This window comes from Hylaeus volcanicus, chromosome 1 (assembly GCF_026283585.1).
Source record: "Hylaeus volcanicus isolate JK05 chromosome 1, UHH_iyHylVolc1.0_haploid, whole genome shotgun sequence".
NCBI classification, from domain to species: Eukaryota; Metazoa; Arthropoda; class Insecta; order Hymenoptera; family Colletidae; genus Hylaeus; species Hylaeus volcanicus.
This window is the reverse complement of record NC_071976.1, coordinates 2,137,714-2,153,018: the sequence shown is the minus strand read 5'-3', so window position 1 is coordinate 2,153,018 and position 15,305 is coordinate 2,137,714. Positions and strand designations below refer to the sequence as shown.

Here is a 15,305-nt window from a genome sequence, read left to right as displayed (position 1 = left end):
GGAGTCACAAATGGCAATCACGGGGCTAAGTGCTAACCCAATCAAGCAACCGTCTTCTCTCTGTTCCTCTGTCCGTCAGCCATCCCCGTCTTTCGCTCAAAGAGGAAGTTCGATTCGCCACCCCGAAATTATCCTCTTCGTTTCGATCCTTGTCACGAGCCAGGGTTACATTTTTAACGAGTCACGGGTTGGTAACACGGAAGTCGGTACTTTTCTGCCAAATACAAAACTTGGATAAATTGTGGCTACTTCGAACGGGGAATTTGGCCGTGTTTAAAAAATATACGAAGTTTGACAAATATGCTAGGTCTAAAAGTTTAACGAAAGCTTTAATACCACTTAGTTTCCGATTGCAACGAGCCAAAGCTGCTAGTTCAAAGGGTTAAAAAGGTTCTCGAGGTTGCTCCAAGGGTATCGTTAAACATCCGATCGCCGTTCACCCTATTTGCTCGTCGTCCATCTTTCAAATCCCTCGCGGTCTTCTCTTTTCGCCACTTTTCACCTCTCGAGGGGCCCCGTGCACGCAGACGTCTCTGTCTTTCCTTCCACGCCGTTCGAATATCGTTCCCTCATAGTTCATATATCAAACGCTTAGGCAAGGCGGCGACACATAAATACCGTACACGGTATATAAAAGCCAGCACCTCCGAGGGATATATCCCACTAGGTAAAATATATTAACACGGCCGCGTGGGTTTCACGATTTTCGGGGACACTTCTCCTCTTCCCGTTTCTCGATCTCTCGCTGGACGACGCGGCTGGGGGATTCACCTCGTCAGATCCTCCTCGCCAACACCGAATGACTTATGGCAGCGGCGCGCTTTAAGTCCCTCCGCGCGACTATCGCGGGATTATGGTACCCACGCAACTATAATGACACGCTCGCTCTTTCTTCCTCCCCCTCGACCTCTCACGGAATTCGACTAAAAGCCGAAGAAGCTATTAGGTTCTTGTGGATCCTCCAAGATCTCACAACTTTCTCAGATTGGAGCTATGTTTGATCGTACAACAGACGTGTAAAGGAATTTAATGCGAGAAGCTAAGAAATAATGTGGCGATGAAAGAAGTTGAGGAACTGGAAAACGGAAATCTGACATTTTGGTGGCGTTTAATAGTAAAGGAAAGAATCAACATTTATATTTCTCGTGTCCAGTACTACGTACACAAAAACAATGTACTTGAAACAAACTAGAAGAACCATGTCCTCGAGTACGAAAGTAACGCGTAAGAGTAAATCTGGAATAAATTGGACGGCATTGGGAGCGGCAGCATGTTCCACGAGCAATCGAGGTATGGCAGCGAAATGAACTTAACCGAGAGAGAGAATCGAGGGCACAGTTTGTGCTAACAGCGTTTGATCTCGGTTTGTCCCCTGGGACGCTAACAATGCCTTATGTCAGTTCCAGGAACGCGTACTCGTTGCACGTAGAAGTTCGTGGCTGTTCCTGGTTCTCCGCCCAAGGAGTTTCCCGGATAATCCGATCACTGGCCTACTCCCTGCCGACTTGGGGCCTCATTGTCGTGTTTATAATGGCACGCGGCACCATTCGCCGGCGTTACAGTTGCAAACGATACAAACGATCCAATTCCGTGCACGGGGGAGAATCGATTCTCCGAATTCACGGAAACTTCCTATCGCGGGGATTCCCCGCGGACGTTTGGAATCGTTACGATCCTTCCTGTGAATTTTCGAACGTTCGTTCGTTAAGCAACGCGTCGTAAATAAAAGTAAAACGCGAGCTCCTGCACGGATACAGCTGTGATCTTAAGTCGAGCAAAAGTATACCTACTTCTTATTGTTGGGTGTAGGGACGCGATGCTAGCCTATTAAAAGCTCAAGAACGTACAACAATAAATAAAGCGCGACGACTGAACCTTCGACAAGAGTATAACCACTTTCAAACTAAACAGCGTGCCGCATAAATTGCCACCGTTCCTTGAAAACACGCGAGTCCTCGTGAGTCAATCGCGAAACGAGATCCAGCGACGCGGAGGATCGTTTATTTATCGCGATCGATCGACGCGCCGCGAGTGGTTACACGGCGAGCGCGTAAATGGCCCCGGGCCTTTATTTAATAAGTTGTTATAAATTAAAGGGCTACTGCGTATTAAACCACTCTCGGAATATTTATAGTGATTCTTAAGAGAGTACGCGGTACAGATATGTAAATCATCGGGTCTGGCGCACTCGAGACTCGCAGGTTTCGATCCCTCGTTCGCTTCGGCACACGCAGACGATCCTCTCGATCTTCTTCGCCTTTCCTGCGCCTATCTTTCCTTCCTACCCAGTCCGTCTCGGCTATTGGCGAGTGTGTGAGTTCGCACACACTCTTGGCCACGCTTATGAATTTATCTTCGACGGTGAAACGACAAACGGTTTTAATTGCCGCTCGGGGCTGCGCGAGGGGTCGACGCGAATCTCGCGGGATTCCGCGCTCAGTCGCAACCTCGTTATTTCGTACCAAAGATACGCCGATAAGCTTCGAGGTCCGAGTTCCTCGTTCCACTTGGGGTGAACGTTGGCCAGTCTGCGATGAGAAGATCCCCGGACCGCGGGGAAAAAACCTAAATCGATCGCTTTTTCCCTGGATGAGAGGGAATTTGTTCGAATTGAAGTATCAATGAATTATAGCGCGATGCAAACAGACCTCTACTGAAGTCAGGAAATCTTGAGTGCAAAGAGTTAACACATTTCTGACCGGCAATTTTACACGGAAGCGATTTCGTAAACTTTATTTATATTTTACCAACATAATGAATAGTTTTTACGTACCTAATACATAATACATAGTACATAATACATAATACATAATACATAATACATAATACAACTTTTCGTTCAATGTCTCGATGAGCTCACAGTTGCAGAGATCGCGTGCGAGTTTCCCGGTCGAGCCAGGTCGACCGAACGGAAAGATCGTTTCCACGGTGGAAAGCAAAGAAACTAAATAAACGGCGAAATCCGGGGCGTGCGTTCCTGTGCTTCGCGAAGCGGAATGCATCCATTAAAGGATGCAGCCACGCGCCGAGATAAAGGATCCTGGGGGAGACTAAATAGTTTCCTATAGCCGCAGGCAGTGCACGATTGTGCATCGAGCCGTCGTAGAACAACGGGACGAGGTACGTTCTCACGTTTCGGCGTGGAACGTTTCGAACGTCACTTTTAACGCGCGTGTCGTTTTACGAACCCCCTAGTTAATCGATAAAGATGTTGCGGCGTCCGATCTCCGTAATCCCACTGCTCCATTTTATCCGAGATCGACGATACCGTACCTCGGTTGAGAACGATGCGAATTATTCGTTTAGTGTCCAGTCAGATTCGTCGAAAGAATTCGGTGTGGAAGAAACTTTTCGTCTATTATAAAGTTTTGATCCTTGCTAGTAAAATAATCGAGTAGAAAATTGTTAAAATTTAAATTTAATGGACGAGATACGACAAGGTACAAATCCTCGTGTCTTTACAAAATTATTAAGACCAATATTGCACCATTTAAGAAAACATTGGTCCTTGCAAATTATTTTAAATTTATCTCATAAATATATTAAATCTTTTACTTTACCACTTTATGGACAGACGTAGAATGTCTTCCCCTGCGTTTGCCCGAAGGAATCTCGCTTGAAACGTTGAGAAGTATTCCTTATATATGCGCAAAGAGTGTATCGATGGGCTTCGGGGAATTATGCGCGGATTAATTTTCCATGCGTCGATTCCGAAGGGCCTTAGGGTGAGCCCTTTCGACGCTTAATTGGCTCGCGCGTACGTGGCTATGTGTGCACAGTTCCTCGATCCTTTCCTGCGTGATCTACACGCCTGGTCCACTGTGTACGCTGCCTGCGTATTCGAGAAGCCATGAAACTCTCTAACAACTCAAATTGGGTAGCGCCAATCCTGAAACTATTACATTGGCCAAAAAATTTGTTCGGTTTGTCGTCGCAGTTGTCTCTCTACAGTTTGGATAGTTACTAACTTTTAGTACTTTTATAAGGAGAACTTTGCAACGGAGTCTGGCAGAAATTCCTGTCAAGTTTCATCTTCTTTCCATTACAAACTTCGAAGGTTCCAAGAACAAGTTACATTCTTCCTCGAGTTCTAAAGGATGCACTTCGTCGTGGTCCAACAGTTCGCCCCGCGTTAATCGAGTATTCGAATAAAAATTCAAAGCCACTCCGATCGCAAATTAATGCGATTCTTGCACATTGTGCTCCCGCACACGTGCATCGTACCTTACCCACCTTGCACGCGTTGGATGTCGCCCTGTGATGTTTCGGGGTAGGTTCTATCTAACCCACCGCACGTGTCGGCTCAGAATGTAGGGCGTGAATTTACGTGCACGCACACCCACGCCATCGAGGAACCGCATAATAGCATCACCCTCTTAGTTAACATCTTTGTGTACGTTGCACGCGTTCCCCGCATAACGAAAGAACCGACTACCTTTCCCTTCGTGTTTTGACACGGAATTTGTTATAATAAATACGGGCCAAGTGCGCAGCGCATGTTCCTTCGTACGTATCGTTGAATCAATTGCATGAATAGACTGTAAATTTTATGCATTTACGGCGCTTGTACCGAACGCGGGCAGGATTTGTTTGAAAGAAAATTATATAGTGTATTAATTAATATTCTGTCTGAATTTACTGTCTAATCGTAAAGAACATAAAAGTCAACGAACTAAACGATCACACAGCGATCTACTTTACGGTAATTCTTTTAAGTGAAAGAGCGAAATAATTCTTCTAACCATTTTCGAGCGAATAAAAAACGATTGAAGAATAAGTTTCAGTCAAGGTGTAAAGGAGTCGCGTGTATCTACCCTCGATGACGAGAAGACGACAACCTGCGTGTAAAGTAATTTTTCGTTTGTTCGACGGGATGCCTAGAGGCACATGGAGGTCGCCTTTAATGTCAGACACATCTAACCCCCTTTGCACGTGTCATCCCGGGCACTAAGGGCGTGAACTCACGTCCACGCACGCCCACGCACGAAGGGAAGATAACCGTTGCGGGGTCACTCGACACGTCGAGGTCTCGCACAATCTTCCTCTCCCCCACCCTGATGGAACGGCGATGTGTAACAACCCTTACCGACACGACTGGCTCCCTCTGTTGGGGTTGCACAATCGCGCCCTGATTGATAATTTATACGGTGCGTGCAGGTTATTTGATTATCTGTCCCCCACCTCCCACGGCTGGCCCGCTCTCTTCTGCTTTCGTCTCCTTTCCTGTGTGCCATTCTCTCCTCTCGTTGGTCGATTCATCTCTTGTCTTTCGGCGACCAGAGGAGTCTCCTTTTCCAAATTGATCCAACTTCGCTAACGCTAGATTCTTCGAATCTTTCAAACATTCCAAGTTAGCTACATTTAGCCCCAGTTGTGCTTTCAACACAACGTCTAACACGTTGGTCTCCAGAAATGGGTGATAGGACTCTTCGTTAGAGAAGTAAAAAAATTCATTCCAAAGGTGACATAGCAATGAAAATAAATCTGGATTGGACTCGCGAATATGTCCGAGCTCGAAAATTAAATACTAGGACAAGTATTTAACCCTATAGAAATTTTCGTGAATTTTACAGCCATCGTGTTTCGTGATTCGTGATTCTAATTATTCAACGTATCGTTGTCAGACCATGGTTAGAGTGGTCACTTATCGCTATTGTCCCGTGTTTTCGCACGACTAGTGGGGGTAAGCGAGGACAATTACATATTTTTCTTCTGATTCTGAGATTGCGGGGAACCCCACAGAGACTGTGGCATATTACGCTGCAAAGAACACGAGGGTGGAGACATGGGCAGGGGTTGACATGCGGGCGAAATCCGTGGTCTGACAGCGAACCTAGGGACTGCATGGTGCGTTGATGACATAATTGGTATCATTCGGGATCTTCTTTTGAGATAACCCATGGTTCGACCCCTTATGTTCACGGATATACACGCCTAGTCCATATGTGAGTATCCACACGTGCGCATCCACGCAGTCGGTGGACAAAAATCAGAAATCAAACACAACCACCTCTTTTTCTATGCGAATCTCTTGTTACACGCTAAATAAACTTTTATAATTTAATAATATTATTAAGGAATCTCCATTGTAATTTTTGTTAATTTCTCACACATTTTCAAGCAAGTAATTCAATAACACAATCAGAATTCTGCTCGATACAATAAACACATTCTGCATCGAATTCAGTATCGAAAATCGAAAGTAATTTCCGCTCACAAACGTGATTTAATTGCCACAGGTTTCCCAAAGAAATACTTCTCCTTGAAACCATTCCTCGCATTATTTCTCTGGCTCGAATCTCTTCCGCAAAATCGATTGGCGAGGTCCCTTTTCCGTTGGTCCTGCTCCACGTTCAAGGCCTTGAAACCGTTTAGTCCACTCTCGTCAGTATCGACGCCCAATGCTCCATCCTTCGACAATCTCGTCTTCGAGGAACGCTTCATATCAGCAACGCCATCGACCAACTTGTCGGCATTAACTTCGGTCGATTTCAATTGTCCCCTCTGACTTTCACCGACCGACTTTTTAATCTCAAACTGAACGTCCTCGGTGGACGTCAGGTTGACACCCGAGTCCACGATAACAATGTGATGCTCCACGCTCGGTTTTATCCTAGGTTTCGTCCTAGACCTGACAGAACTCTGCACACTAGTGTCCCCAGACATCTCGAGCACTGGTTTATTCGCTTCCTTGGAAGACAAACGCGACTTCAGGTTGGTTCTGAACCTCGACGCAATTGGATTCTTCGATCTGAACCGATTCCCAATCCTTATAGGCAGTTTGGAGTAACTGGTACCTTCGGATCGAACCTTCTTCTCCATCACCATTCTGGAACACTGACTGGATGCCAGAGAAGATTCGTCTGTCTTCGATCCATCCAACTTGCGCTTCAATCGCGCTGCAGTCTTCTCCACGAAGTTCATACCAGGCTTCTTATCCTCGATAACGTCCCCAGGACCATCGTCGACCGTCTTCTTCTTCTTCTTATCAGCATTTAACTCAGACCTCGTCTTGCTGTTCGACCTCTTCAGGTACCGACTCGACCGTCCAGTCCACCCAAACGCGTGCTTGTGGACGAATTTACTCTGAACATCGCTCTTGAGATTCACGACAGTATCTGGACACTTGTGAATCCTCGAGATTGCTTCCTTAGAGTTTAGTTTCTCCTCCATATCAGTCACCAGTTTATTCAGCTGAGAGGAATGGTTTATTCGATCGCTAGCCCCTGCGCTCAGAGGTCTAGTCAATGGAGAATCGTTCGAGGACCTGGAGAGGACAGTTCTTTTCTTCGACTCGACGCCATCTTTACCACTCATCGAGCGTTTCGTCGCTGAAGAACTCCTGCTGTCCACCTTCCGCTGGAGCGAGCTAGGAATCTTCAGACCCTTAGGAACGCTCCCGTTGTTCTGATCGTCCATGGGGATGAACTCCCAGAACCCGTTTGCCAGCTTACTTCGATCCTCCCTCGGCGTTTTTCGGGGGAGATCCTCGGAGGAGATGACAGAGTTCAGAATCTCGGACAGACTGTCTCTGTCCACTGCGCGATCCACGAATCGCTTCAGGTTCTCAGGAGTTTGAGAATTCGAGGTCTCGTGGAGACGAGAGTCAGGCTTGCTTGATGGGTCCTCGGGATCTCGAGCTTGCGATTTCGAAAAGGATCGAGCCCTGTTCCGTCGATCCTGGGGCGGTGAACAGGTCCTGGATCGAGATCTAGCGTCGTGTGCCTCTTCCCATCGCTTGGTAGCGTTCGATCTCTGCGAACTCGAGATCCTCGAGTTCGTAGGGTTGCATCCGTGTCCTGGCGTCCTCGAGATCTCCTCGTGAGGAGGATTAGCATCGTAGACGAACGTGCTTCGTCTCTGCCAGTGGTCTAGTCGTTCAGACTCGTGGACATCCTGATATTCAGGTCTCATGGGTCCTATTCTCTCTCTGTCAGGGACTACTCCTTGATCGTAGATCTTGGAGTCGATTTTGGAGTGATTGGATCGAACAAACTGGGACCGAGGATCGCCAGTTTTGGGTCTCGGGCGTGTTTGAAAGACGGAGTCGTCTCTCATGGCGTTTGGCTGAATGTTGTGGAAACTGTCGTGATTCCAGTGACGTGGACTAGTCCTATCAGGTGACGTCCTCCAATTCGTCCTGATGTCGCTTCTTTCAGGGTTTTTTCTGAAGGGAGGGTCGTCGTATTCGTTATACGTGGGGTAGTGCTTCCAACAGTGCTGGGGGATTCGTGAATGAAATTGAAATTGATAGTTTCATTTAAAACAATATTAAATAATCAATCTGAATTTCTTTCAATTTAAACAAACTACGCCTTACCTGATGACCGTTTTCATCTTCCCGAACAACAGAGTGCAATTTTCCAGGATCCATCGCGGTCCTCTCGCCTTGACCACGAAACGCTTCTCTAGGGGACCTAATTCTAGGCTGTTCCTCAGAATGCAACCTCCAAGTGTCGTTTCCCCTTAGTTTAGGCATTTTTGCGCGATAATGCCGATCAGGGTTATGCGAATGTGCTGGCACCCTGGCATCGCAGCCCGTGTCCAGAAGCTCGACGATCTTCCTAGAGTCCTCGGAGGCGTCAGCTGAGAAAATCGGTGGCACGTTGTCCACGAAAAAGAAGAACGGGTTCTCGGCGAAGGTTTTCATGTTGCACGGTCATGTAGAAACCTCGAAACCCGTAAACATCGTCCTTTCGATCTATTCTCGCGCGGACCATTTAATTTCGAATTTCACGTGAATTTTTCCTTATAATTTGAATGGCATTTCATAGCTTCCTCCTGGATCCGTATGATCTCGAACGTGTTACTCTGAATTTTGGATTCGACACTCGCCAAATTAGGCGTGTTTTATCTCCGACATTTTTGAAAACGAATCGACTCCACGATGGTCAAGTGTTTTTTATAAATACAGTCATTGATCTGTTCAACGTTCACTTTCAATTCTCTTATCTCCAATTATATTTCTAATTATATCTCTATGTTATACGTTATTTTTATATTACGCCCATTTTATATTTATCTATGTTTTATATGTTATTTCTATGTTATATCTCTAATTATTATCTCTAAGAATTCTTTTATCTATCGAGATGCAGAGACTGTTAGCAGTTTACGAAAACGACCATACGTGTGGCGCTAGCTTCTTTATTTATACTCTACTGACTTTACCGTTCGAGTATCCGTTATCATGAACGAGGAATGGATAGTTTGTGAAATTAGATTTTGGATTAGAAATAGACCAGCAATTAGTATCGTGTTCGAAGTTGTGTCACACGAAATAAAACGCACGTATACCGGCCTCGTGAGAAATCAGCGATCGTATCGCATTCTACGTTTCCATGAGATGATAACTCTGCGAACCATTTCCTTCCATTCCCTTCAATTACAACGAATAAAACCTTTGTTCCATTAAACTCTAAACGGGTCCTAACAAAACAATGAATTTCTTCGGTATTATACTCCTTTTATTACACTGTTTGTCACTTTCCTTTGACAAGAATATTAAATTACCAGAATAGAAATAAAGTTAAATGTTAAATGAACTTTATATAATTCACATGCTGTACACCACATAAGCCTTTCCAATCCAACAGCCACCTAATCAATTTCGAGTTTCTTGAAACTTCCTTCGACTCCAAAGAGATCGGTTATCGACTTCCCTTTACCAGGTCTCAATGACTCGTTGACTCGTTTCGTTCGTTCTTCTTCCACGAACCAATCGCGATTATCCTCCAACAATTTGATAACTTTTGCGTGCAGTTCCATGGTGGCTCCCGCTTTTCCCCCAATTTCGTTTGGCAGCGCATCGATGGGGATGAACTTCGACAGAGTCTCCAAATTTGTATGCGTGTGGAGCTGAATTTTTAAAATACAAAAGGTACAATGTCAAATCAATGGCGCCTTGAAGACTATAGGTACAACAAGCGACCCAAAACTTATCCAACGTCATAGAAACATTTGCGTCGACTACAGAAAAACGAGCACACATGGTGCGTAGACTAGGTGCGTGTGAATCAACACCCAGCTTACGCACCACGTGCATCCATTCCCCAAATGACACAGTAGCGAAATTTAAATAACGTAACAGCGCAATAACAATAAGAATAACGTGTTATGCATCACCATATCCAACAATTCCTTCTTCATAAATGGCTTCATCATGTTGAGTATCACGTCCATCACAGGCGTGATGTTCATGAAGTGAAATCCTTTTAGGCGAACTGGCAGACCTTCTTGCAAGAAGAAGAGATACTTCTTCAGTCCCATGGGGCTCAATCTAGCAGCGTGTCCAAAGACGACGTTTTTCATGTCGAATAATATTATGTGCCCCTCTGACGTGCCTTCCTTCGTAAGCCACAAATCCACGACCATGCTCAAGTATTTCATTCCATCGTTGTAGACGTAATTGGAGGGATCGCGATCGATTAGCGTGCCATAGAGAATCGAGTAACCCTCGACTGTTTTTTTGTCCAAAACCTGGACGGTCCTGTGACACATTTTTTAAAAGTAGTCTTAAAATTATTTAGCAATAACCAAGAGATACTATTGCAAGGGATACGTGGCGATCGAGGAATATCGTGCGTGCAGCTGCTAATTAAGATAATATGTAACGGAGATAATTGAGCCGTGAGAACGTGAAACCATGACTGCATAAAAGAAGAGAAAAAAGAGTCGTTCTGAGTAAACATCGCTGACGTTCACTATGATATCGCAGTCCATTTCTTGGGACGTTTAATCGTTAAGATATTCGACAATTTTCTCTTCGATAAAATCTCTAACAAAGAAGTTAATTAGTTTTTTCTTGAAAGCTTGCAAAACCTCGATAAACCACGTTTAGAAAAACCTGATCTGGAATGCACGCTACCTCGTACAAGAGTTATCTAATAACGATGAAAAGGCAATTTTTCTAGTAATTAAACGTTTCGAACGAGGAATTATTCAAATTCAGTGTCTCTAGAAACAAGTTATATAAAAAATTCATTTCACATTTCTGATTTATTTTTAGATAAAGGATCACTCATACTTGAAATTGCAAGGTATTGCAATAATCTCGAAAGAATAAGTGGTTCTATCTATTGTTTGCGAGCACTCACACTGTCTGAAAGGCTTTCCTCAGCTCCTTCTGTCCAAAGGGATCCCTATGCGAGAAAAATTCAGGTACGTGCGTCTTCACGGTGTAATACGTATCGATGGTTGCCTTTGTGGGTTCCAGTCGATAGTAATTGCTATGGAAAAACAGAGCCAACTCCGCGTCTGTTATCTTCGGTAGATGAGGCTGCTTCTTGTACCAGTCTCTCAACACTTGCATGTCTTCTTCTTTCAATTCTGGATTCTTCTTCAACTCCTCTTCGTACGTTATTGGTTTGATCGGAGCCATGTCGACTTCCTTCAACAGAACATTTTTCTCAACCTTTTTCATTTGCAGACAATTGACTTCCACGTTTAATTGTAACGATGTTAATAAATATTTTAAAGCTCCTTCCAAAAGGTCCTCTTAATACATTCATCGAATCGATACTTACACGTAAATTCTCCGATTGGAACTAAAACGAAGTATATGTACAAATTAAAGCACACAAAAGAAAACGATTTCGTGATGATCGAGTCGACGGCTGGGACTGCACTGGCTCCTGAGGACATTCAAACGCAATCGAGCTCTTCAATTGCGATGGAAGAAGCTAATACTATATAATCGCGTGCAGCATGATAGCCGAGATCATCAGACATGCGAGTGTCAAATTACGTATTCCAAACTGACGTGAAAATTGATCGATGATGATAAAAAAGTATCACAATAAATACATGAATTTCATTTAAAGACATGTCGAGGATTTCGTTTTACTGTTAATATAATTCTAAACTATTATTCTAAATATTACTCTAAACATAATTTAAATAATTATTTAATTAGTAATGGTAATGAGTCGTAACGAACATGGTTCGTTAACGAGGTGTTTAGTTATTCTTGTCCACTAAACTGTGAGAATAGATGGAACTTGTCTTCTGCAGAATAATTAGAGTCGAACACTTTACTCGATCCATTTAATGAAGTGAAAATTAATCGAGAGATGAAGATACAGCACGTAGCTATATTTAATTATACTTTCATATTCGCTCTATTTAACATTGAAACGTAAATATACATTAACCATTAGAAGAAATGTGGAGAAGTCTTATAGAAAAATTATATATATATGTATCTTATTCGTTACAGCCTAAATAAACTTAACGTTCATTTATTTCTCCTATTCGTACAAAATAAATACACAGTTCAAAAACACTACGTGAAAATTCTCCTAACGCGTAGAAAATGACTTTTGACGGTTCACTGTTTGAATTTTCCAGCAATTTTAAACGATACTTAATCTATCTCAAGCTTTTTGAAAGTCCCCTCGACCCCGAAAAGGTCGCTGGCAGTCTTGCTTTTTCCAATACGCAGAGACTCGTCCACGCGGCTCAATTTCTCTTCCTCGATGAACCAATCCCGTTTGCTATCTATCTCCTTTACTTGATCCTCCTGCATCTTCAATATAGGTCCAGCCTTTCCACCTACTTCGTTTGGGAGCACGTCGAGGGAAACGAATTCCTCCAACGTTTTCAACGATGAATGCAGGTGTATCTAAAAGAGAAAAAAATAGATTTAATGGAATGCGAAACTTTGAGAAACAAAGTAGTTCTGAATTCCAAGTGTTTGTTTATCCCCCATGGTACGTAATTTGCATCGCAAAATGGTTACCTGCCACTATTTCGCGAAAATGTAGACGTTGCTCCACAGACCGGTAAATTGTCGTTCTACACAATGTCTAACATGGAGATTTACTTTCAGTAATCACTGTTTACGTAATCGAACGTCGAGGAGGAAAGAGCAAAGGATATTATCTCGCAACCGACCGAGTGAAAATCAATGAACGTGAGAATTGATTCAACTTGTACAAAATCAGGCTCGTTACAATCCTTACCCTACGACTTTCGATAGCGAAATGGTAAAAATTCTTATCTTGGCGAATGTCTCTCCCCTCCCTTATCGAGAGGACCAGCGATCCCAGCTCTAATAAGAACCAACAATAAATAACACAAGTTTTTCGCGAAACACATGCTGACGAGAATAAATAATTATACAATCATCAACAGAAAAGCGACTTCAAGGATGACCAGTTCTACTAACGTAGAATTAATTAGAATAAACGCTACACTCGATAATGTTTTCGACAACACCGATGTTGATATATGCTATTTGTCATAATTTACAATATATAGAGAGAAAATTGAGTAAAAATATATATTCACGTAGATTGCGCTGATCTAATCATCATCTCACCATGCTCCACAGTTCCTTCTTCATAAATGGCTTCGCCATGTTCATTATCAGGTCCATCACTGACGGCGTGTTAATGAAATGTATTCCCTTCAAACGAACAGGTATCGCTTCCTGAAGGTACATCACTAGCTTCTTCACTCCCATGGGACTCATTCGACCCACGTGACCCAGCGACACATCCGTCGAGTCCCCGATAAAAATATATCCATCTATGGTTCCAGTTTTCAGACCAACCAAATCGGACATCATGAAGAACGACTTGGTGAGGTCGTCGAAGGAATAGTGCGATGGGTCGGGGTCCATCAATTTTCCGAACAGTATCTTGTAGCCATCCTTGGACAAGCTGGGCAGTTCAGTGGCGGCTCTGTAAAGGGACAAGATGGATTAAACAATTGGTGAGAATAACTTCGGTACGGAATTTATCCAAATTACGTAAAAAGCGAGTAGATTAAAAAGGTAGTTGAAATATCAGTACTTCGAGGCACACTATACAGGAAACTACACGAAATGCTGCTTGGACCTTTGCAGAGGACTCAAGAGGATCTAAATAGTTACGCGTAGTGTATAATAATTATTATACATAAGTCTAAGCATATCAATTGTGATTTACTTCCAGCGATTTCCGATGAATATATCGAACTCTGTGTAACAATTAAGAGCATTTAATAAAGAAACATAAAAAACTGCACGTTCAGAAATTTGAAAAAAAAAAAAAAACTTACCCGACATTGAAGGCCTGGCGCAGCTCCTTCGATCCCAAAGGGTCCCTCATCGAGAAGAACTCAGGAACGTGGGACCTGATGGTGAAGAAATTCTCCGCCGTGTTCTTTGCAGCCTCCATGCTATAGTAATTGCTGTGCAGGAACATGACCAGAAGCTGATCCGTTATCTTTGGCAAGTGTTGCTGCTTCTCGCACCATTCCCTCAGCATCTCTACATCCGACATCTTGATCTCGGGGTTCTTCTTTAGTTCTTCCTCTAAGGAGAACGGGTACGGAAGAGACACCATCTTCTTGTTAACCATTCTGCTGCAAATAGTTCCTACAAAGGATCCTGTTGAAAGGACGCGATTTTCCTGCAACGTGTCGATCAGGCTCGCGACAATCACTGGGAGTCCTTGAATCGTTAGACTTCTAAACAGTCGTCACTGAACTAGACACACTATAGGCGACGTGCATTCGCCTAATCGTTATGTAAATGAGTCGTGATCGATTGTTTTGCCTCGCAGGATTATCCAGACTTTCCAGGTGGTCGCTCCAGAGTCCCAGCGAAGACTGCCGCCTCGATTTTAATTCATATCGCAAATTAATGGCCAGTGGAGCTGGTGGCGGAAGCCACTTACAACGCTAGCCCGTTCCAACGTTTCCATTAGAGCGCAAAAGAACTGTGTTACTGAGATAGCAGTGTTGCAAGGTTTCCGGAAGAAGAAAGATAATTGCAGACGCGGCAAGGCATCCATTAGGTCTCGTTAATTCGTCCATACGTACACCAGTGACGTTAGGTATAGGAATTGGGTGCCTTTGTATTCGATTATTTGTAACTACAGGTCGAAAGATTAAGAAATAATATACTAATCTCATATAAAGAAGTTCAAAGACTGCGCGTGTTCCAGGAGAACTTAATGGTGCTTTTAGAAACAAAGATGTCGGACGGTTGTTCGCAAGATTTTTTGCCAAAGGTCGTTGATTGATGTCGCCGCGCGCGTTAATTAGTTTTCATGGGAGAACAACGGAAATTATGAAAGCATCGAAATGGAGGTGGCGTTCACCGACGCGAAAGAATCGCGACGCTTTCTAATTTAATCATTTTATGATCTAATTCCTCCTGCTGGTTCCGTTTCAGGCGCAGACATTTCTACCGCGTCGCCGCGCGTGAAACGTTTCCATTCGGAAAGGACGCTCGTGAAATTTTCGTGATGCTTTAACGCGACAATCTCGGCCACTTTAATATTCGTTACCGTAGCAGTTATTTTAACGGATTTGTT

The 15,305-nt window shown here is 43.7% G+C and overlaps 2 protein-coding genes across 2 annotated transcripts; both read right to left on the bottom strand.

Annotated features, from left to right (window-relative positions):
• Nucleotides 1–5,503: 5,503 nt before the first annotated feature.
• Nucleotides 5,504–9,321, bottom strand: LOC128875464 (uncharacterized). The gene is made up of 2 exons (XM_054121075.1): nucleotides 8,321–9,321; nucleotides 5,504–8,220 (listed from the first exon to the last, which is right to left on the bottom strand). The coding sequence occupies exons 1-2, from the start codon at nucleotides 8,648–8,650 to the stop codon at nucleotides 6,214–6,216; spliced, it is 2,337 nt and encodes a 778-aa protein (XP_053977050.1). The 5' UTR covers nucleotides 8,651–9,321; the 3' UTR covers nucleotides 5,504–6,213.
• Nucleotides 9,322–9,456: 135 nt separating this feature from the next.
• LOC128884565 (uncharacterized) lies at nucleotides 9,457–14,616 on the bottom strand. Its single transcript, XM_054138030.1, has 8 exons — nucleotides 14,044–14,616; nucleotides 13,322–13,685; nucleotides 12,368–12,622; nucleotides 12,107–12,119; nucleotides 11,526–11,633; nucleotides 11,097–11,385; nucleotides 10,126–10,489; nucleotides 9,457–9,858 (listed from the first exon to the last, which is right to left on the bottom strand). Exons 1-8 carry the CDS (start codon nucleotides 14,343–14,345, stop codon nucleotides 9,601–9,603), a joined length of 1,953 nt encoding a protein of 650 aa, XP_053994005.1. The 5' UTR covers nucleotides 14,346–14,616; the 3' UTR covers nucleotides 9,457–9,600.
• Nucleotides 14,617–15,305: the final 689 nt, after the last annotated feature.